General features: G+C 37.9%; 1 protein-coding gene across 1 annotated transcript; it reads left to right on the top strand.

The window, feature by feature from the left end:
• The first annotated feature begins 621 nt into the window (after positions 1–621).
• HSD17B3 (hydroxysteroid 17-beta dehydrogenase 3) lies at positions 622–23,996 on the top strand. Its single transcript, XM_074166590.1, has 11 exons — positions 622–910; positions 2,964–3,010; positions 8,999–9,074; positions 15,658–15,765; positions 16,489–16,556; positions 17,690–17,725; positions 19,810–19,844; positions 20,849–20,930; positions 22,672–22,737; positions 23,051–23,200; positions 23,886–23,996. The coding sequence occupies exons 1-11, from the start codon at positions 757–759 to the stop codon at positions 23,994–23,996; spliced, it is 933 nt and encodes a 310-aa protein (XP_074022691.1). The 5' UTR covers positions 622–756.
• The last annotated feature ends 445 nt before the right edge of the window (positions 23,997–24,441 follow it).

Here is a 24,441-nt window from a genome sequence, read left to right as displayed (position 1 = left end):
TGCAGTGAGATACTGTTCTTGTAAGCATTTTTCCCCTTAAGGTTTTGATACATGTCCTCAACCTTAATACTAGTTAAAACATACTTTGTTCAGAAAAGCTGAAATTCCTATTCACTTGTTAATATATTACGGCTCTTTTTCATGCCAGAATCGCAGCATTTGTAAAACGGGCATAAAGAGTTTTGTGAAAACTCTTTGAAAAGTTTTATCTTTCTCTGTATAGAAATAATTAGGAGACTTTAGTAACCTTTCATTGTTTTGTCTTCAAGTTTGTAGATAAATCTATTTTCCACATAAGTTCGGTGTCAACTTGCACTGGAAGTTATCTGGACTAGAGTTTAACTCTTCAGCACTGTAAGAAGTAGTGCTGATGTGTGCTATCCCCAAGGTTTGGGGTATTCTTATCCAGAATTTTGATTTAGACCCATCTTTAGTCTCTATGAATCCTAAGCAATGACAGTAAAATTCTTTTTTTTTTCTTTTTGTTCTTGAGTAGTTTCCAGAAAAGGAGTGAAACCTTTCCTCTAAAGCAAGCATTGTTTAGTTTGGATTTTTTCAGTAGTTTACAAATCTGGGTGTAATGTAGAGTTGTTATTCTAATCTAAGCCCTGGACATTCCTTGGAAAAAGAAAATCACGTGATTTGATTAGACTTCTCACTTCTCTGCCAGTGCTCAGAGACTAACAGCGTGCTGGAAAGAGGCATTTCCCGGGGAGAGAGCAACTGATTCATACTAGCTCACTGCCTTCGCTCACCATGGAAGCGTTCCAGCACCAGCTACTCACTCTTATTGGGGGTCTGATCTGTTTCTGTGCTCTGGTAAAATGTATCCGATTTATGAAATATATTTTCCCACATGTCTGGAGTGCTTTGCCTGAGACTTTCTTTCAATCGCTGGGAAAATGGGCAGGTAAAGGAAACTTCTTCACCTTGTTCTTGTAACTGAGTAGTGGATTGTTACATGACTAATCAGGACTGGCTTTCCTTGCATTTGCTTACCCTGTCCCTTCAGAAAAAAACACAGTTTCCACTAGGTGTGGTTTGTTTAATTTATTTTTGTTTTTACCTAGTAACTTCAGTTTTATATGCCTGAAGGTTTTGCGTACTCGGGGAAAATTTGGAAAAGTAGTTAAACTGGTAATAGCTCACACACCTGGTGTGTAGGTGGGAATTCTCCCCCCGTTCCTATCTCTGATGTTTTTTTCTCTACTGCAAATGCTTTAGTTTTAATAGCATTGTCTATATCTTCAGTTTCCTGATATGTAAAGCAAGTAGTTTATGTGTAGCATATGGTGTCCGCTTTTCAAAGCAACTTTTCTTTGTTCCTGGAAATGTTGCTCCAGTGTGTTTTTTCCGAACTGGTGACCTATCCTTAATGGTATCATTAACGAGCCAAATCTACTCTAGCCTGAAAACTTCAAAGCCTACAACTTGGCAGCACTTTTTAAAAGACATTACACATTTTCATAAAATAACAGAAATGTTTAATAAACATCTTTTTCTTCCTACTGTTAGACTGTTAGATTATCAGTATGAAACAAGAATGAACAGGTATACAGTTTCTGGGCTACAGATGTCGCTGACGGTGGCATCTTGGTAAGAAGTGACCCAAACAGTACGCTTGTGCCTTGTTCCTTTCCCTTGCATTAGAGACTTGTTGTGACTGGATTGAATGTGTTTAATGAGCACATCTCAGAGTGGGTTAATAAGAAATGAAATCCACCCCTGTGCAAAAGACCTGCCTGACTACCAGCTGCTACTGAAGCAATATGTAGGTCTGGTTTTGATTTAAGTGAGGCAAGGACCTCCATTCTGTGCATGGGGTGAGAAGCAGGATTGGGAACTTTCTGTGTAAAATCCTTGTCTCTGCTTGAGGTTGAGAAACTTGTTTCCTTCAGTGGACCTTTTATGCGCTGTCCTTTTTATAAACATAAAGTCTTAGGGGACCCTGTAAAATTCATAAGGCTTGCATGATTTGCTGTATCATGTGGCACATGAGATCCTGAGAATCATGGAAATTAAAGTTGGCAGGTAGAAGCTTGTTTCCCGGCAGACTCCCAGCAGATGAACCATCTGCAGGTCTTCTAGAAAGCTGAAGATCCACTGCTGCTTCATTGAGGGGTCTCTTTTCTCTGTGAAAGGAGAGAGTGATTGCTCCTCTGTTGCCAGCAAACCTAACCATTCAAAATCACCTTGCTTCCCCAGTGTATCTTGCAATTTCAAATTCCTTAATCTACACTTTTTCAATATGGACTAATTTTCTGTTTTGCTCTGAAAACGTGCCAGGTTCAGCTTGAAATTACATAGGTGCTTTCCTCTTTAATTAATTAATTTATTTCTAAGTTGATTTTCTTTCTGTTGTTCGTCTTTGGTATTTGGTTGTGTAACATTTAAAGTTCATGGTGCTTTACGAATGCTAAAGCTTGTTTACTTTCAGGACAGCTCTGAAGGAAGACGTTTTTCTAGATGGTGGAAAATCTGCTATATGTTTTCTTACAAACTGATTTCTTCTGTGAGAAATACTCAATTAGTCCTTATCTCCTACCATTCTGCCACCAGCATATGTGACAAAATTGCAAAGCAGAACTTGTAAAAATATGTATATGGAAGAAAATTCTACCATCTCTTAGGCAGTTCACATGTTGCTGAGACAATTGTTGCTTAGATGGTTGACTTGTTGCTTGTTGTTGACCCTACTGAAAATGGGAGTGATAATTATCTACTGCATTAGACAGATCACTGTGGGGAGGGATTTGCTTTGAGGACAAAAAGTGCTAAATTAATTAACAAAAAGATGACAAGGTCACGACAAAATAAATTTTTTAAAAGATTGATTCTGTCCTTTAGTAGAAGCATAGGTTGCAATGTTCAAGAAACACAAATGATGAAGATTAAAGAAGTCAAGAAAGAACAAGCCAAAGCAAAACTCTAAATGCAATCCTTCTTCTTTTTACTTCCTCCAGTGGTCACAGGAGCAGGAGATGGGCTTGGAAAAGCGTATTCCTTTGAGGTAAGACAGTTTACTTATCCTTAAGTTTATTTTAACAAAATGTCAATTGTTACCTCTTCATCAGTCTCTGCAAGTTAGTAAAATTACTCTAGGATTCAAAAGCACTGTGACAAACAGGGTGCTGATCCTTCTCTGCTGTATGTCCGTCGTTAATCAAGTTCTGAAAGGAAACTGCTGCTGCATTTCAGAGGAAAGTCATTCATACCTCGATGGTCTCATCAGACCAAGGAAATAAAACGAGTAATTCTAAAGATTTCACATTGTCTGTCCAGGGTAGGAAGTCTCCTAAATTGTCATTTTTTTTCCCAGTTTCACAAGCTAATCTGCTTTTTGTCTTTCAGTGGTCCAGCATTAACATACAAAATGTAATTTTCTAACCTTTACATTTGCAAACACATTTTGAAAGATGTACCTGAAATAACAAATAAAGGAGAAATCTCTATAAATGAATAAAAAAAAAAACTTATGGAAATTGTAAGGAAACCTAATGGTTTAATTAAAAATCAGTAGCTCTAGGAGGCTACAGGAGTAGAGAGGAGCTCTGTGCCATCCTTGTATCTGCTGCTGTGCAGACTCATTACAGCCATCCCTTTCTATTCACTTGTGCTAATCAACACTGAATGCAGAGTGGCCTTGTACTGTCTTGTACCAGCCTTGCTATTAGTGGTAGTGATGAACAGTAGTCCTTTTCTAGACACTAAAGAACAATGAAACATGAGTTGTTCTTTTCAGAGCTGAGATGACCAGGAGAAAATTAGCAGCCTGTAATAAGCAAGACTTTAGATGTGATGTCTTCTGCTCATAAATTATAAAATGTATCTCACAGGAAAGGAAAATGACTTGGCTTTTGAATTAATTTACAGGATTTTTAGGCTAATCTTTTTAAGTGTATGCATCGGCTAAGTACCTACCTCATGACTTTCATTACTGGGAATGGCAGTATAATAACTACTTTCAAAAGTGCATTGCATGTAGGAAACTCAAAGACAAATACCAGGTATTATAGTTTAACATTTGGCATAACTGTAATACAGATCACACAGTCTTCCATGGGAGAGAAGGGAAAATGTTGCCTTCTGTTTACTTGCTGAGTTACTGTAGTGATGAGCAAATGGGAAGGGTCTGATGAATACATAGGTCAGAGGTAAGTGGGGTGGGATTGAGACAGGTGAGGAATCACCAGAAATGCTTAAACATTTATTTAATGCCATGCCTCTGGGTGTGGTCATCGGTGCATGCAGCTTGCTGAACTAAGTTTGTGTGTAAGCACCTGCTAAAATTTTATCCTTGTGAAGGCTGCAGGAACCTGTGAATATCTAGATCAGAGCCTCTGACATTGTTCTGCTTCTTTTGTGCTATGTGCATTATGCAAGAGTAAATCCCTTTAAAAGGCCAGCTACAGCATGCAAATGGCTGCTTTTCACCATGAGAAAAAATAAAACAACTACTGTGTCTTTTTTTTAAAAAAAAAAACTTGTCTGGAACTGGCTAGATTTTGTGTAACATTTGTTCATTATTTTTGGCTTTTGTGGGGTGACTGAGAACCAACTTTATCCATGCTGAGATGTACCTTCCTCCCCAGGTGGTCCCTTTGATTGAAGCTGTGCTCAGCTACTGCTCTGTGGGGCAGATCCCAAGCCCACACCATATGAGCTCATAGCTTGGCATGTCATCTTGGTCAAACACACACTTGTGTGTGGCTTGTGGATACATAAATCTGACCCTGCTGTTTTAATATCTGTGTGTCTTTGGAGTTTCTGGCTCAGCACTGCTGTCTTGCTGATCTAATGTCCGGGTACAAAATTCTCTGATGTTCTTCTGGCATAGTTTTTCCTGGTGTAATGGGCTGATGTGAAGGCAAGCCTTGTTTGATGGTCACAGTGTCCATTCTTCTAGAGTTTGAGCTCTGACACCAAGTGATGAATTTCTTTCTGACATTCTGAGCTCATGCATGGGATAATAATGATTCACAACTAATGTAAGGTCTCCACACTTGTTGGTAGTACATGGTACGGGAGACTAAGGAGAACAGTTCTTGTGTTTTGGAAGGCGAGTGTGATGTGACTCTTGGTTCAGTGTTTTATGTGGAAATCCCAGTAGGTGGTTCATTTGGCAAAACCCAGCAGTGTGAGATCAATGCAAAGATTACATTATTTACTGGTTCAGTACCCTTGTTACCAAGGTTTATAGCTAGATACAGATCTCTGCAAAGTCTGTTAAGCTCAAGAGCTGGTGCTGTGTGAAGAGCCTTGCAGCTGTGAGGTCTCAGAACAGTACTTTGTTGATATCAAGACACAGATTTTTCAGAGCAAATTGTTGTGTCTTTAGTTTCCTGAGTTTGTGTTGAGAGGCAAGCACACACAGAACTCGAGCTTATCCTCTTCTGCATGAATGTCCAGGCTTCCATGAAGGCTCTGTCTGTATTTCTAGCACATCAGGGTGATTCTGAAGGACTGGCCTTCTTGAGCATAAAGACCCTGACCTTTTATCTGATTGCTGTGATGTCAAAGTACTGGGATTTTGGATCTGGTTTGCTATACTTATTTCAAAAGCCAGGTTTCTTTTAGGTTTGGTCCATCAGTTCTTGGTCTAATGGGGTTTAGACTTACCAGACTTATAGCAAGGAACAAAACCAAGTCAACTGTGAATGTGCTGCTAGGCTGTCAAATGTCTACTCAGCTGTTAGCATTTCAGGTACTGGTGCAGTCTTTTTTGTTATTTTTTTCTCATGTAATATCTACAGATCTGTGTTAGCATCTTTTACTGACCTAGCATCTCAAACATACTGCTTTGATGGACAAGGCCATGCCATACTCTGAGATTTACAGTTTAGCTTCTGCATACTTTTCATCTGATGTCAGGGCACAAGCCGGTTGTTGGTGGCTGACATGGTCACCATTTTTGTTATTGTTAATAATTCATAACTCGGTTATAAATCAGGCCAGCACTTGTGTTTAATCAATGTTATAGCAGACTGTTTTGAGACACGGACCACATTCATTTGTTAATACAACAGTTTCTCAAATCTTAAACCTTTTTACCATTTCCTGATATTGTGCTTAGTATTACCAGCAGTATAATACAAGCTAAATATGATCTGAGGTTTCCCACTCCAGGAAGATATTCTAATATTGTCTAATATGCAAGATTTCTCCACTTGGTCTTGGATTTACTTCTGGAAATACTGCTATTCTACTTGCATTACACAGGTGAAGAGCTAGCAGAAAGATTGCAGAATCATTCTGCCTTGTCATCTCATTCCTGGTCTCCTGGAGCAAAAAAGGTTGAAACATTTGAATCATAGAGACAGGTCTGAAACCCAGGCAAGGATAAAAAAGGGGTGAAGCACTGAGGTCATATCAGCACAGTCCTGAGGAAGATATGATCTTGAAGTCCTGAAGAATAAGAAGATACAGAAGAAAATAATCTTTTTTGTAATAGGTAGAAATTTACAGTAGGTGGCTGCAGAATCCATAAAGCATTGTTAGGGATTTTAAATTATTACATCTAATGATCCAAGTAGAGATCCAATTTGTCAGGGTAACTGTAGTAATTACATGCATGGTTTGAATCTAAAACCTGTGTCTTGCCTTTCATTAAGCTTTATTGTTTAAAAATTCACCTCAGACTGAGCTGAAAAAACACACTAGAAAATGCAAAGTGACTTTATACTAATTTAATGTAGGTTTCAACTTTTTAACCTTGAGTTTGTAAGACTCCAGAGTGCATATTCTGCTTGATCTTTTTTCATTGTTAGCCCCATTTCTAAATGCTAAATTGTCATAATTTGTTATGGCTTCAGACGGTGATAATCTTACATTTTGGCAGATTGAGATTCAGGAGCATTTTAGTCCTTTGCCACTGGGAGTCAGGATTTCCTAACACAAGCAGGTTCATGTTACACAGTGCTGGGAGCCAGTCCTTATTCTTAACTGTGAGGGGAAATACTGTCCTTTACCATCAAAGCCTTTGTATGTTTGGAAAATGCCTTGTGCTAAAGCTGTCTACGCTTTAAAGCTGGTAACTAACAGAAGTTACCGTTATTTGAAAGGTGGTAGCGTTAAACCTGATTTAACCTTCCTGTGGATGGCCAGGAAATTATTTTCTAAGCACAGTTATTTTTGTTTGCTTGAGGGTGCATTTGAATTTCATGGTAGTTACAATGTCCTACAAGACCTGTTTCTGAAAAGGATGCATATTTTCTATGTAGGTAAGGAAGCAAAACAGAATAGTCAGGTGTTTAACCTCTTTTGCCTTGAGAAAAGGCTGCTACAGCCTTATACTTGTGGTTAGTCTGGTATAGAGCAACAAGGGAGGGTCCTCTCACCTGATGGTTAACAATTTTATAAGATTGTCACAAACATGGTTTCTAGCTGAAATATAGTGCAATCTTAGCAACAGGAATAATGTTTTACTTGGTTTAGGAGGGATTTCTGCCTCCTAAAAAATGAAAATAAACCCCATCCAAACACCCTCAAATGGCAGAAAGGAGCAAGTGACCATGGAAATGGAGACCCTGTCTCTGATTGGAAATGGCTTGAGTCAAGCTCATTGTGAACAAAGGGAAATCTGCCAGTATGTAGGCAATTAGAGTTCTCTTCCTGAAAACTTCAAATGGAGCCCTTAAAACAAGCTTTCGAAAATCCTGAAGCCTGTGCACTTTGGAGCACCAGTCAGTTATGTTAGAGGGTCTCCAAAAGCACAGAATTGTGAACAAGGTCTTTGTGCTGAAAATGCAAATGGTTGTTGCTGATGCCTTTAATAGACAGTCTGCCCCTTGTACTCAATGTAGCAAATTTTTGAACAAAGGTCCTTATTCCTTAACATTCTCTGCATTGTTTCAAAAGAGCCCAACAGGACAAACTGTTTCCCTCAAACAGGTTTAAGGAGAAAGTGTTGAAGGGAGTCAGCTATGGAAATGAATGGGTCTTCAGTGTGTGGCCTTTGCGGGTTAGTTTCTTCTTCTAAGCAAACCTGGTACTTTCAGGCAACATTGGCTTTATCTTTTGTGCTGACTAATTTAGCTCTCTTTCTCCTTGCTCTCAAGAGCATTTTTCTAGTTTCAGCTTTATTTTTCCTTTCTTTATGCACACAAATCCATTCAGCTTCCACCTGTTAATAACTTCTTAGTTTCAAAAGCTGGGGCCATGTTTCTCTCTCAGGCTTTGCCTAAAACTCTTTAACTGATGGGAATGGGAGGCCTCAGGAAAACATGAGAAAATCATTCTTTATTTATTCTGCGTTTGTTCTGCACATGGTAATACCAAACTCTTTATAAACAGACTGCTGTGTTAAATAGTGTTCACAGCTATAAACTTCAACTATTGCTAACATCTCAGTGGATATAAATTTGTGTGACTGTATTTTGAGTTTTTATGCATGGACTTCTCCTTTTTCCCTTGGTTTCTTTCTTTTTTTTAGTTTGCATCTAACGAATAAAACTGTTAAAATTTATCCATCTGACCTGCATCAGATTTTATTTCTATTAAAAAATCTGAAAAAAGTTCAAATCGTTTCAGACACTTGAGCCTCCAGTTCAATATCCTTAATCTACTTCCTCAGGATAAAAAACTGTGAGGATGGGAGATGATGTTGTAAAATGACTAGGAAGTAATCAACATATTTGGCCTCCCATATCCAAGTAGAAATAAAAATATGTTTCTCGGAAATGTCATGTTGCTTTCATTCCCTGCAGACTTTCATTCTTTTGAAATTGGCTCATATTATTTATTATTGTTCATATTATTGGGGTTTGATTGTTGTCCAGTATATTTTTCTTGTAAGGGTCCAAGGAGGTGTTTTGGAAGATTGTAAGAAGACTGATTATTATTTGTCCTGGTTTTAATATCTGTTGTTTACCTATTAGGCAGATGACAGGTGAAGGAAAACAGTGTAAAAAATCCACAATTGCTTTTATCGTGAAACTGGAAAAAAAATGAAAGATTCTTGTCACTGTTTTCTAACATTTTTTATATTCCTTTCTTGTAGCTGGCTAAACGTGGATTAAATATAGTTATGATAAGCAGAACTCTTGAAAAACTGCAGAGAGTAGCCTCTGAAGTTGGTAAGTGTTTGTCTCAAACTTATCTTCCTGTTTAACAGGCTGGCTTTACAGGGATCTGGAGGTCTCTTCCCTTGGTACAGTATCTATTACAGTAGGGCCCCAGATATTGCTACAGATATAGCCCCAGGTATACTACAACACTACAAATAGTTTTTCACATTACTGTGTTGCTTGAACCCTTCTAGTCATGGATCACTTCAAAAATATATGCTATCATTCAAACAGCACAATGGGTTTGATAAAAAAAGTGAATGTGGGCTCTTTATTGGCTTCATCTGCCCTTAAAATCTGTAAATACAGGCAAAGGAGATTGTAATACTAGAACTGTCAGAGGGATCTGTGAGGCAGCTTATGCTTGGGAAAATAAGGTTACCTTTAGGCTTGTTCTTGGAACATAGCAAAGGAAGAGTTAAAATGAAATCAAAGTACCTGGTTTGGTTTTGGTTAGTTTGGTTGGTTTTCAAAGGTTTTCCAGTTACATTTGGCTTTCAATAAAGCAGTTAAATAGTGTGCCTTTCAAATTAATATTCGCTTTCTTTTCTTCAAAGGAAATTAGCCATTTACACTGGGGAATGGGTTGTTTAAGTACATTAAGATTGACGGTTAGGATTTCTCTAGGAGTCAAATGAATGTATATCCTCCATTAATTTCAAAGATGGCAGTAATCAAGATTATTCTTCCCACTTTCTCTTTTTCTATATGTGGCTTCTATCTATGAGATTCCTTGTGTTAAGCATGTATCACTCCAAGACTACACCTCTGTCAGAAAGACTTGCCTTTAAGCGGGCTTAGCAGCTGACTCCAACAGAGTATCAAGTCCAGGATACAAAGCAGTGCATCTCTCAGGGACGTGGCAGACTTGAAGTGGGTGAAAACATCTGTAACTTCTCAGCCTGCTGCTACCAAAATTAAGGATTGGACCCTGAAATTTTCTGTCCATTTTTCCTCCCTTTTTTTTCCAGCAATAGACTCGTTTTCCCTTGTGAAGTAAGGGCCATTAGAGGAGGAAAGTACCAACTCCCTGAATAGTCTCTACAAGCAGTCATATCCATGAGACCAATGTAAATATGGCCTACACTAGCCCCTCTTAAGTAAATAACCATAAAAAATATTTTCTGTGGGAATTAGGTCAGCTCTGGTCTTATTGTTGCATTTCTTTGCAGCTAAATGTGAAAGAATTACAATAATAGAAACCTGAAGAAAAAAAAGGCGTAAGGGCTTTTATAGTTTCTTTGCATTGTAAATTATAGTCAGAAGCAAACAATGAAAACAATAACATTCCTGAGACTAACAAGTAAAGAAAAAAAGTCATGGAGGGCTGGAAAGATGACATACTGTAAATTCCCCTGCACTATGATATATTATAAGGCCGTCTACTGGCCACCTTCCTAATGGAGTCTATACTGTGCTGAATTGTATAGCAGCATGTAACAAAGGACTTGCGATGTTCTGAAAATCACTGCCAAGATATCCTATGCTGGAAACACTCCTACACCTTGTGCAAAAGTGCCCTGTGAGTTTTCACATGTGAGGAAACTTCACCAACTGCAGCAGTGTTATTCATGCAATCCAAGGTGCTGGGAGATGGCTGGTGTGACTCTAGGAGCTCAGGCTACCCTGACCAAGTTTCTGTGCTATGTTCAGCCAGGTTGTGGGAATACACAGTCATCCCCAAAGTTTGTTGAGATTGGTGGTAAATCCCAGCAAGATCTTTCCATTGTTTTTGGTGGGTTTTGGCTGAAGCCCAGAGTGACTCATCTGTTATTTAGTTTGTCAGGTTGGAAATAAGTACATAACAACAAGAAGATGGCACAAACAAATGGAAAGAGAGGAAGATATAGTGATGAAAAGCATAGATTATCTGACCTGGAGGCCACTAAGATCAGCAGCGAGCTCTGGATGTGGGCTTATGTTAAAGCTTTGGAAATATTCCACTGATTCCAATTTTCAAACTCATGCTTTACTGTAATTAAGCTAAGCAGTCATTGGGAAGGAAGAAAAGTTAAACTTACTGTGATGTTATGTGAGTAAATGAACAACAGAAACCAAAAATGAAGCAGAAGCTTAACCAGAGTGATTGTACTGTTTTCTAAACTTTCTAACTCTCACTGACTTTTTCTTTCTAAACTGCTTAAGCAGCAGAATCTTGCTCCAAGCAGCTATCATTACCCTGAACCAATATGCAAGGAGATCAAGGCACAGAGAGAGAGAGAGAAAAAGAATTTGTTGTAGGCTATGTGAATTTGTTGCAGAACTGGACAGGTTCATCTTGTTTCCTTTTTCTTAACTCTTACACCACCCATCTTTCTGCAGTCAGTTGGACACCATAATTAAAAGACTTGCCTCCTTTCTCAAACTGATGATATTGTTTGCCTAAACATACTGTCACATTCAGTTTGGATACTGAGTAATATAAATTAAAAGAGTCTAAACTGTGGGTAACTTCAGAGATCTCAGTGTTTGGCTTTCCAAGTCCTGTGGGCCACAGGTATGGCTGAGAACAGCTCTCAGAGCTGGAGCAGGCAGAAATCTATAGTAAGAAAAATGTTTCTCTAAGGAAACACTGGAATTAAAAAACAGATTTCCACCCACTCTGACCGGAAAGCTCTTTTAGAATGAGATAAAAGATAACAAAATAAGTTTTGTGGAGGGCAGACAGAGGGGACCATTACACCAGGTATACTGCTCATCTGACATGTTTAGTACTGTGGTTGTGAAACATTGATCAAACCATAAAACTAGGAGATTAGAAAGGATGGACTGCTATTAACTGTACTGCTTTTTTATTTCTTCTGCCTACATTTTGTAAGCAAGCTGTACAGGCAGATCTAGGTCCTGATTGAAATGTTATATCTTCGGATCTCTTTATGTGACCAGGGTCTGTACTGTTTAGTTGTTAATGCCAAACAAACAAAAAAAGTCACTTTTTTAAGACATAAAAATTATTCCCAAAATGGGTGGTTGGGTTTTCTTTTTATTTGGTTGTTTTGGTTTTCTTTTTTTGGGGGTGATAGGGAGTTGTTTGTTGGGGTTCTTTAGGTAGGTTTTTTTTGTTTGCTTTGTTTTGTTTGGGTTTTTTTGAGAGGAAACAAATCTGCATTTAAGGAAAGATAAGGTTTGTGATTCTCAGAAAACAGTAGAAAATACAGCTGTACTAGTTTAGACTAACTGAGTACACAGTTAATGAATTTGGGTTTGGTGATGCAGAAAGTAGTTTATCCACATCTCCCTCCAGAAATTATTGCTGTTAATATAGAATAAAAACATGGAGTAAAACAAATCACCCCACATCAAGAGCCAAACATGCCTGGCTCCCGCTAAGACCTGTGAAGGTGCTAATTCATTTAGCTGTCACTCCCCTGCTAGAGGTTCAGTTTCCAATTTGCTGTATTGTGTCCTCTGCCTCTCATCCTTCCGGCTCCAAGACATAAGCAGGTGACAAGCTGAGATCATGGACTAGCATACGTGCTTGGTACTTCCTTCCTTTGTCCTCAAAGGCTGTTAAAAATGCCTGTTGTGTCTTGCTGATCCCTTGAAGTAAAACATTATTGCTCAGGACTGTTTTTCCAATATGCACTACTACATAAGAGGGCACTTCAGGGCCTTGACCAATGTTCTGAGTGCTCTGGTAGCTAGTAACAATTCCCATGTTTTTTTTTTTTCACTGAGTTTGTGTTCTCTGGTACCTTCTAGCATCTTTTGCAGCTCTGCTTTTACAGTCATTCTTTTTGTGTCTTCTCTATTTTTCTGATATTTCCAAAACTGAGTTATCTTATATTTCTGAGGAGATACATTTCTCCAAAAGACTTTCAAAATGTAGCCAGAACTTGTGCCTTATAATCTAACAGAATTTTTTTTCTTTCTCCCAGTCTGAAATCTTTTTTAAACCTCTTTCTGTTGTTAAAGTAGCTTCTCATTTGGCCCTCCTCTCTGCAAATTTCCAGTGGATATGAATGCCATCTTAGTTTGAATGCTTCTCTCTTCATATTCAAATTTTGCTGTAGTACTTCAAAAGTGTGTCTTCTTTCTACAAACATCAGTTCTCCTGTCACTCAGGCATTCATTTTGCTACCTCAGTTTCCAGAAGACCTTCATAACTCTCTAAAGGCAAAAGGAGAGTTTCTGACAGAATGCATGTCCTAACCAACTTGATGCTTCATCCTGATTTATTTTCCTCTTGGTAAATTTCAAAAGGCAGCACATTATCCTTTCTGACAAGTGGGATTCCCCAGTGATCAGAGGTCAGAAGGAGCTGTATCCTTCTTAATGATACATTTCATAACACATTGGATTAAACAAATCAGTTCAAGTTTTTATTTTTCCTTAAACTGGTTTTCTCTTTATTTTTAAAAAATACAATAACCTGTGCTGATGTTTGAAAACCTAGGCTTTTTGCTTTCTGGCATACTTAGGACTTTTAAAAAGAGTTGGAATGGCTTGTGTCTTCAAAGACTGTCATAGATCATTGTCACAGAGAGGGAGAAACACAAGAAATGTTGGAAGTTATTTTTCAACTCTCTACTTTGCAGAATTATTATTTTCTGAAGAGCTGTCCCTAGATAATTAATTTATCAGCATGATAGTTTTATTGTTTTTTAATATATTGTTTCATTCTTAAATGAGACAGAGGAAAGCCATCTGGAGTACTTGTTTGTTGGCCAAGAGCGCTGGTTGCAGCGGTACAGTTCTGTACAGACAAGGGGATGCAGAGGAAGTCCAAATGGTTTGTTTAATCCTCATTCTTATATTGCTCTAGTTTTGGCTGCCCTTCTTATTGCCCACAAGAAAGATGGCCACAACATCACGACACTTTTTAAGACCATCTTATTCTGTTTATAGAGCTCTTCAATGAGAAGGTCACTGTAGGTGTCTACTCCAGCTGTTGCTCTGTTCTTTCCCTTCGCTGCATTTGCACTCACAATGTCCTTTTCTTTATAGTTGTACCATTTCCCCAGCCAGGGACCACTAAGGGGTCTTTTGCCACTGGAGTTGGTTTTATAGGTTGAGGGTTCAAGGGCTGTTTCATCCCTTTTATACACACAATGGCAGCTTGGAAAGAGGGCAAGAAAAAGGGCACTCGTTCCTCCTTTCTTCTGTCATGGAGACAGATGTCCTCTAAAATTGCACACAACTTGCAGCCTATGTTTCCGATCTGAAGTCAGAGCATCTGCTGTTTCCTCAGACCACTTGTGATACCTGGGTAGCATAAAGTGGTCAACGCTTGCAATGTAGCATTGGGCAAGGAGGGAACAACTAGGACGGAACTCACCCTCCAACCCAGGCCCTATTTTGTTGCAAACTGGCCTACTGGACCCAAATCCAGCTTTCTGCCAGCCTTGCTCTCCTGTGGGAGCTGGTGCAAGGCGTCTTCCTAAATTCTGGATATACACAAGGGATGAGGCAAAATTTCTGGGTGAAAATTAGCGAGTCTGATTCTTATTCAAGTTAATTCTCCCTGTCATTTGCGTGATAAAATCAGGCTCCAAACAGAGACAGTTTCCCAAACAGGATCAAAAACAGACTTTCTACCATCCAAATGCACCTGAATTCCTGCCACTTGCAGTGAGTCTGCAATCCCATTGTGTACTGATGTTTCCAAGCTTGCTTGTCACTTTTTCAGCAAACTTCATCTGGATTTCAGGTTGCCCATAAAACTTGAAAGCAGGTTTAGTAGCAAGAATTTACAATGTGAACATCTAGTTAGAAGAGACCTTACTGGGCCTCTTTAAAGGAGAACCTTGCCTTTAAAATGAGTAAGTAAGGGCCTCTACCTCTTTTCCTCATGAAACTTTGTTGAAAATATGAACAGCAATAAATCAACTGCTATGAAAAATGGTAATGTACAGCTGGGCTCCACTCCTGCATAGCAATGACACTGGAAAAATCATACACATTTCCCTTTCCCTTCTGTGTACATTGACCTTGTAAAATTTAAGCTATACCCTCCCTTAAATGCCTTTTAGTCCTGCAAAATCCTAGGGAAGGTTCAGTCTATGGGACTGCAAACGTCAAAATAGGAGAAGAATTGTTTGAAAATAATGCAGAAAAATATTGTATCACATCCAGCCCTGTTTTCCCCTCCTCCTAGAGGAAAAGATAAGCTCTGCTTGTTAAAATGTTCACCTTATACATGAAAATACTTTAAAAGAGTTCTGCAAAACTGAGCTTATGTAGGGAATCTGGCACCCACATTCACTTGTCTAACACATGCTGACAATGTTAATTTAAAAATATTATGATAACCAGGGGATGAGGTCCTGTGTTGTTTATTTCTGGGGTATTTTTCTTACTGAAGGACTAAATGGTGTTTAGAATTTTGTGAGGGAATTTGCATTGATTTTAGGGCATAAATTCATCCTATATTTGCCAGGCCATGTCCTTGAAAATAACTGGGGACAGTGAGTGTGTTTTGCTTGTGTTTCAATCTTTCTTACAGCAAAAAAAGTTGAAACAATTTTTTACTGTACAGCAGACATTACTAAATGAAACATCTGATTGTTTCATTACTTAATTATAGCTTTCCCTTTCTCTGGATAGATGCAAAAGGGTTTTCTGTTTTGTTTTTTTTTCTTCTTAATTACAGAGCAAGCCACAGGTCAAAAGGTGAAGGTTATACAAGCTGATTTCACCAAAAACTCGGTATACGAGAACATAGAAAAAAGTCTTCAAGGCCTGGATATTGGTGTTCTGGGTGAGTCACTAAGGGCTCTTAATTGAAGAGTATTTTATGATTACAGTAATTAAACAGAGAATTGTAAAAATGATGTGTTATAACAGCTTGTTAGCCAACACTTAAAACGAAGCGTACAGCTTCCCAATGTGTTTGAGCGCTAGTTATCATGAAGTTTTAAAAGTGAATTAGAATTTTCCAAAGTCTTCCTGTTTCTCTGTACAGTGGCTTCTTTACTGTAAAACTTCTTCTGCTGCTTTACAGCAGCTTGTGAGGTGACTTATTCCCTGTTTAGCCTCAAGGAATTAATTTTTGCTATTGGTTGTTTTACAGCTGTGTGCAATTCTTATATTCAATCTGAAATGAGCCTGTGGCTAACACAAATTGGTATGATCCACATAGCAACAATGAAAACGTGTTTTGGGGAGAAGTTTTGGGTTTTGCTTTTGTTTTTGTTTTAAGAAAATCATGCTTTCAATAGTGAAACAAATGAAACAACAACAACAAAACACAAACAAGGAAACAAAACCCCAAACTGTAGCAATAGACTGTTTTTCTGTTCCCTGAAGTCAGTACTGATCAGTACCAAAGACTTCAGTGAGAACAAAACTCAGTGCTAAACAGCATTTCTCGTCAGATACAGCTCAAAAGCTTCTGAGTCTCAAGGAGATGCCATTTGTTTAACTAGCTGAAATATGCACTTTGTCTAGATTTGGTTCTTATCATTATGTTTCCTTTGATTAGTTAACAATGTTGGAATGCTTCATAATCCTCTTCCATGCCGTTTTCTTAATGGACCAGACATAGATGAGGTAGGATTACTCTGTGGGTTTCTACTTCCAATATAACACTGAGAAGCTGTAATTCCACTTAACAAGGGACAAATTATGCCCCTGCTTCAAACAGAACATATTTGTTCAGTTGGGTGGGAAGAGAACTGGGCCTGAACGAGTGTGTTTTGATTTGTTTTTAATGCTCAGAAGAGCTTGCAAGACAAAAAGAGTGGTAGATTTCAGCTAAACTGCAGCAAGCACTCTGCCATAGAGGGGAGAGCACAGATGTCCTGGTCGTAGCAGGGATCAGTAGCCCCTCTGGTTCACTGCTCACAGGTAATGTGATGGGGTCTAGTCTGGTCACAGCCACAGCTGAAATATTCAGTTCTTGTTAGTATCATTAAAACTTACTTTCTCTGGGACACCACTGCTTAGGTATGTAAAAAAATTTAAAAAATAAATTTCATTTAAATACAATTTACTGTTGGGGGGAATTAATTTACATATGTAGAATAGTTTGACAGGATTTGACTTGATCACAGTTTGACTGTGATCAAGTTTTTCATTGCCTTTTTGTTATTTACCTCTATAGTAGCAGCCATGAAAAAACCTAGGGTTTCTAAATGTATTTCTTGCTAGCACCTATCTCAGGTGACAAATCAGAAATCCCCAAGCAGGCTGCTTCCCTCAGAGCTGCAGCCGTATGACGGCACCTCTGCTGCTGCTACAACTCATCGTTGCTTGTTGGTCTTGGGAGGATCTCTACATGGCCGTGCTTTTACTGCAGAGATAGCCTGTCTCCGTCACTAAGAGCAGCTTGATCTCAGCCTGGCACCTCCGAAATTTGTTGTCTGTCTGCATCCAGGTTGATTTGCTGGTGCCATCCCAGCCTTCCGGGTTTCACCTTGTGCAACGATGTGGCTGGGCAAAACACAGCCATGCAAAACAGATTCGAATGCCATGTTTAAAATTAAATTATTTGGGGGTCACCTGCCTTTGAGCATCCCACATCACAGGCACAGTCAATGACAACTGGAGGCAAACAAAGCAACTCTAAAAGCAATTGCTTTACCAGAAAGCTTTTCAGGTGGAATTGCTAGCTCTGTTACCTAGATAAACTACAAGCTCACTGAAGTCAACTATGAACTTAACTGTTTTCTTTCTTTCTGCAGAACCTCATCAACTGCAACATTATTTCTGTTACAAAGGTATGTGACGCATTCACATCCATGTTATATCTGTAATTAGTTCTTTGGAAAAAAAATTAGTCCTGCACAAGAGCAACCAACTAGCTTTCCTGTGTATTTTCATTTAATTTATCTGCAGATAGTAATTTTCAGCAGGAATGTCAGCATTATTTTAAGGACCCCATCTGTTTCTACTGCCTATGATGTAGTTTGACTAGAGGTAACTGGAAATGTTTTAACACAGTTGCTTGCTTGAGACACATCGTTACTCTGCAGCTGAAACATTTTGCAAAAACCATATTGATTTTGGTAAAGAAGGGGTTTTTCTTCAGAATGAAAGTCTTTAGGACAGGAAGATCTGTAGTTTGACATTTTGCACCGTACATGCATTTTGACACAATTCTCTTCTGTAAATATATTTTGGTATCAATGCAGGACAGAAACTTAAGGAGTTGGCTCCCAGTTCTGTATTGTTACCTCTTGGTGTTAATTTTGCTTGGCTACTTCCCTTACAAGAGCAGTTAGTGTTTCATGCTTTCCACCTCTGATTAAGATTTGTATTGCCCTGCAAGCTAGCATGAAGAGCAAAACAAGAGCTTTGTAGTTCATCTAAACTTTGGTTAATACCTGTCTAAACATGACATGAAAATTATCAACAGATGTTCATCTTTCTTTGGCTAGCAAACTTTACATACCAAATTTGTACTGCTACTTAATGACTTAAAATAATAAATCATGTAATATCAGAGAATTGAAACAAATTCTTCCATGAAGTATTTTGGTAAATTTTCTGATCCTAGGTTTTATTCTATTTATAAGTCTAAAGCAGAGAAATATCTGAAAGCTATATGTAGATGATTCACAAAAAAACAGGCAAGCATTTTGTACCCTCTCAGTCTGGATAGAAAAGGGTTCTTCCTTTACTACTTCTCACTTTATACATACCTTGGAATCAACCTCTTCTGCTTCACCAGGGCCAGGGGATTCCTAACCCTCACTGCTGCAAACACGTCCCTTTCAGTCTTTCATGAACGTTCACCTTCCTCCAAAACACAATGAATGGTACTAACCAGTATTCCTCATGGTTAGGTTCAAATCATCTTTAAATCTATTTGGGTTCCCCCCTCCCTACCCTTGATTCCTGCTAGGATCCTGCTCACCGCTTCTTGCAGTGGGATGCCCAAACTGCAGGTATTCCTGGCTCCTACAGATGCTAGGGGGATTTTCAGCACTGAAAAAGCAGGACCTTTCCCATGTTTTCCACTTTACTTGGAAATTCCGCTTCACCCAAGCCTGCCTATATTATCACCCTTGCTGAAAATGAAGCTTGTGAACCCAACCCTGTTCCTACTATCCTGTTGTGCACAATGACACCACTGAAAAAATAACAAGGACTGCATCAGTCTTTTGCACTACTTTTTGTTACTACCCTTTACAAGTTAAGACACACTTTTTTCCTGAGAAGATTCATACATTATGTGTGTTTTTATAGAGAGTCAATAATATGAGTATGAATTCCCTAGGGAGTTAGGCTTATTATCAATAATACTCTTCAAATACAATAAGCAGAAGCAGATTTCTTACCAAAAAATTATGAATTTAACTGCACTTTAAAAATCACAAATGTGATTAAGTCTATTTTTAAAATAAGAAGGGATGATTAAATAATTGCCATCGAAATTATACTAAAGCACTCTTTGGTATCAGGAAAAAGAAAAAGTTTTCTTTTCTTGTTTTTCTGCTACTTCTGATCCAGGCAGAGGCAGAAAAAAAAAATGCAAAATCACTATGGAGTTGACTTTCTCAATTCTGTATTGAGGAATGATGAAATTCAGATACTGTCGAAAAATGTTGGATAAGCATAAGACTTTCACTACTTAGAAGACTAACCTTTGGAATTTTTTGGCAATTCAATGATTTGCAGGCATTAGCACTTCTAAAATGTTCTCCAAAGCTTTAAATGTGTGATATTTTAGCCATTTGAACTGTATACATATGGCTGAGGCTTGAGCAAGTATAAATCTTGTGAATAAAACAAGGTCAGTTGAAAAATGCAATCAGAAAGAGGAAGAATGGATATAGGTTTTAATGTATTTGTCTTACAGATGACAAAAATAATTTTGAAACAAATGGAGCCAAGGTAAAAAGAATTTTTTCTAGAACTTTCAGTAGGTGTTAGCTGCTACCTCCAGTTTATTCAGTGGTAGCTCTGCTTTTTCGTAATTGTGTCAATCAGTAAGGTTTTCTTCTGTTGCTGTTAGTGCTGTGGGAATGAATGATAGGAACTGCCACAAATTGTCAGTCAACTGTAGAACAAGACAGAAAAAATAAAATATAGGTCTTTGTCCAGTAAAAACGTGTGGGTGTTGCAGAAATAAAATGGCATGTGATGTGTCTGATTAGGCAAGAAACGACATTCAAATATATCATGGTATTCTTCTAAGAGTGGTAGTTGTACTTGGAATAATAGTTTTCAAGCTCTGGAAATACCTGTACTATATCAGAGAGATTAATTCGGCTTTTCTCCTTTTGATACAATTCATATTTGAGACATGGGGGTCCTTAAACCAGAAGTTAAGGCCTTCAGATGGAGTTTCTAGAAAACATTGTTAACTGCTGCATTTTAGAGGACATGCTTTGTGCATGCTTTTTGTTTTGGCAACAAAATAAGCTCTTAGTGTTTAATTGTTTTGGATCTTTTTTTTCCTGGTTGCTGCTGAATGAATTGTTTTTAGTGATTTGTACATGGAGCTGTGAATAGGGAAGCTAAAACAACAGATGTGTGGAGCAGGAAAAAGAATGTGCTGGCTAATGAGCAAAGGGGACCTACCAATTACTTAGGAGCATAAAATCTTTCCTCTGATGGCAGTTTTTGCTCTGATAGATGTACAATAGCATGTATAATGTTCCCATGGTTCTGATTGCACTAGGCATTTAAATTTCACTTACGACATTATTCCTAGCTTGTTTAGACTTAATTGAACCTAACAAAACTGTAAAAAATGGGTCTTTTGAAAGTGTAGTCTAGAGTATAATAGGAGACCTATGCCTTCTGGGGGAAAAAAGTTGTTTTCAACTTGTGCAGGCTTTTACTATAATACTGTCAAATGTAAACTGAATGTAACTGTTTAAATTAAATTTCAGACAAAAAGGTCTTATTCTGAATCTGTCCTCTGGTCTGGGTACTTTCCCTTGCCCATTATACACAATGTACTCAGCTTCTAAGGTAAGTCATTCACATTGCTTTACAAAGAAATACCCATCAAGTATTTACCAAAGTGTTTGTATGAGCAATACAGGGCCAGGTTTCAGGACATAAATCTGTGTTGCTCCACTGAAATAATGAAGCAATGTAAATGAGCACTACTTGAGAACTAGAAATCAGTACAGCTATATAAATGAAATCAGCTGAAGATTTGTCTGATCATTGGAATGTTTTTGCCTTTGGTTAAACCAGTGCTTACAACCTCTCCTTGTTCCGGGAAGTGGTGTTTTTTACCATGCTGACTTAGGTAGTTTACTCAAAACTACAAGCACAAAAAATTGCTAGATTTTGCTCATGGAACCAAGAATAAAATTCCTGGTAAGTGGGTGGTGAGTCGCCTGACTTCATAGATTTCACTTTGAAATTTTGCTCTGAATTAAAACCCCAGAGCTCATAAAAATAAGGAGTATTATAATAATATATAAAAATACATATATTATATATAATATATAAATATATACAAATATAAAAAAATATAAATAATTTCAAAATTATTGAAATTCCAAAAACCACTTGCTCAGCTCAGGTTTGCCCCAAATTAAAAATTCTAACAATATTTGTTTGAATATAGCTAAAGTTCAACTTGGTAAGAAAAAGCTAATTATTCTTGATAAGAAATTCTAGTTTTCCATTTCCTTTTTCTTCTCTTTTTAACGTAAGTTTCTCATTCCGCAAAACTTGAACTACATTCAAACCAGACATTTTTAATTCCTTGAACAAGTTTAGTTAACATTATTTCAAAGTGATATGGTACATTGGTTGTATTATTTTGACTTTTTCATTCTTGGCTATCTTTTACCTTTGTTTCTTTATAAATGGACTGGCTTTTTTTTTTTTTTTTTTTTTTTTGCAATGCTCTGAAAGGAAACTATTTTACTTGTCAGCATATTGATGTTTCATGCAATATCACAACACTTTTGGTGTTTAAATTGTAAGACGTGTCAAATGATGGCTTTGAAACACCGTCATTTTTTCTCCTTAGTAGGACTTACATATTTCTAATTAAGAGTAGTAATTCAATGCTGTCAAGTTTCTGAATATTTCTCAAAGATCTAACTCCTAAAACCAGCCTTGAAAGAAATGTAACTTTTACACAATGTAGTGTATGTGTATTTTTCATGGTGTGGAGAAAAACTTACAAAGATAAACCCTAAAGCTTGAAGCTACAATCCCCTCCCACACCCCCCAAATTCTAAAATACATGACTTTGAAAATTATGCTTGTAGGCTATGCTAATAGGTACACACTGAAGTCATGAGTTGTATTTCACTCCCCTTCTTATTGCAAGAGAAACGGCAGTGTAAACCTTGAACTGGGAGGGCAGGTGTCAGCCAGAGATGTGAGTCACGTGAGACAATAGTTAGAATAAATGGGATGCTGGTGCTTATATCTCTGCATTTTCATAAATGTGACAAAGCTTTCAGTCCAGGCTGCAGTAGTACTTGTTTCATGTCTGGTTTGGACCAATGCCAGGGTCTATCTTTTCTGGTGCAGATAAACAGCCAATCTTGCCATTGCTCACATGCACCAGAATAAAATGTGTCTTGAAAAGTTCATTTTGGTGTTTTTCACCACTGCACTGTGCCTTAGGTTGCATGATGCTTGGGCATTTTTGCTGAGGACCTGTTCACACATATTTGTGAGCATATGTGAAAGTACTTAGTTTCCTATACTAATGTTATATTGTTTTATTTTATTCTAGGCTTTTATAAGCACTTTCTCCAAAGCGCTACAAGTGGAGTACAAAGCAAAGGGAATCATCATACAGGTGATGCTATATCTTGCAATATTTGCCTTCATTTTAACAAATTCTTCAATAATATCTGAGATCCTAAATCTGCCTAGCATAGCCGACCTTGGTGAAGTGCTGGGTGACCCTGTCATAGCTTTTTTCTCTTGCCTTTATGCAGCTATAGTCTTTTTCCCTTGTTCCACCATAGTACCTTATGTATTCCACGGGCTGTCTTGATCCATTGCAAATATCTGTTACAATTTTTCAGATGCTGTAGGATTCTGCAGAATGAATTGCCTTATCTAAATGTTAGATGACATTACACTGTTACTATGATTTCTTATTTTAGGTAGTGGCTCCTTATGGTGTTTCTACTCCAATGACAATGTACCAAAAGCCTGGTCTTATTACAAAGACAGCAGAAGAGTTTGTTAGTGAATCACTGGATTATGTCACCTTTGGAGATGAGATCTTTGGATGTTTAGCCCATGAAATGCTGGTAATTTAATTTGATAGTGTGTAAATGGGTCCCAAAGGCTGAACCAAGGCTCTCTAGGCTCAGCAGTTTCTTTTGACTGCTTTCAGAGACCTTGATGTTGGATATCAAATGAGAAACAGTGAACAGGTTACTAAGGCCAATATGGCACCAATAAACCATGAAGGGAGGAATATACAAGCAAAGCACAGTGGTATCAGAACAGTGTGGCTCTCTCCACTTTTGTGTCTTGAGCTAAGCTCAGTTTCATATCTGGTTAGTTTTTATCCTTTCTCTAGCTGCCTGTTTTCATGACCCTATTAGAAATATTCCTGAGACCCCTACTTCACAGGAATTGGCCATCAGATTCAAAAGTTATTAGTGGGGAAGGGAAACGACATAAAACCAGATTGTGCTATCACATAAACATCATTTTCTTAGGATACCAATCTAACAAAATAGAATAAATATTTATACATGACAGCTGTTAACAATAAGCATTTAATGAAAGTGTAAGGACGAGAACAGATTTGCTAAAATCTGAGAGGAATGAACGTTTTCCTCTAAGAGAAACATACCTACTGAAACCCTAAAGTAAAAGCTTTTGCATTTACTGTTTTCTACGACCTTTCTAACACTCAGCTGATTTTTTCCAAGACATTCCTGTAACGCTTTGCCTTTGTATTACTTTTGCTTCATTATTCTGAAGGCATGTGTCCTGCAGTTTGTCCCGTTATGGGTATTCCACAGTGACAGACTTCAAGAAGCAGTCCTGCACGCATTTACCAGCTATCTGAAGAAGAGGTGGAGGAACCCCTAACAGTCATTTTTTTCAGAAGATGTACAATGGGAAACCCCAGCAGGATGCATTTCACTGTTTATCTGTGTGTGAACATTGAAGGAATCAAATCAGTTTAAGCCCTAGCTCCTTCCAAATCATTTATCAAATGATAAGTGATTTAATCTAATGAATCTATTAAGCTAATTCATTTCTGTCCCTTTCCAAAGACCACAAAATTTGTTAGAGCTCTTCCAGTGAGTTCCGTGGGCCTCAGGTTCTAAGAAATTTATGTTACTATTTTAATGTTAGCTTGGAGGCCACAAATATATATACTTATTTGATATTCATGAATAAAACAATGTATTCTGATGCTTTCAGCAAGTGTTTCGTGTCTTTGGTTTCTTCTGAAAAGTCAAGGAAATTTGTGAGAAGAAAAAAAGAAATCTTTCAGGGTGTAAAGTACACACTGGACCTTTGGAAGACT

Source organism: Numenius arquata, chromosome Z (genome assembly GCF_964106895.1).
Source record: "Numenius arquata chromosome Z, bNumArq3.hap1.1, whole genome shotgun sequence".
In the NCBI taxonomy this organism is placed as follows: domain Eukaryota; kingdom Metazoa; phylum Chordata; class Aves; order Charadriiformes; family Scolopacidae; genus Numenius; species Numenius arquata.
Note: the sequence above shows the minus strand (reverse complement) of the source record. Positions and strands in the feature narration are given on the sequence as shown.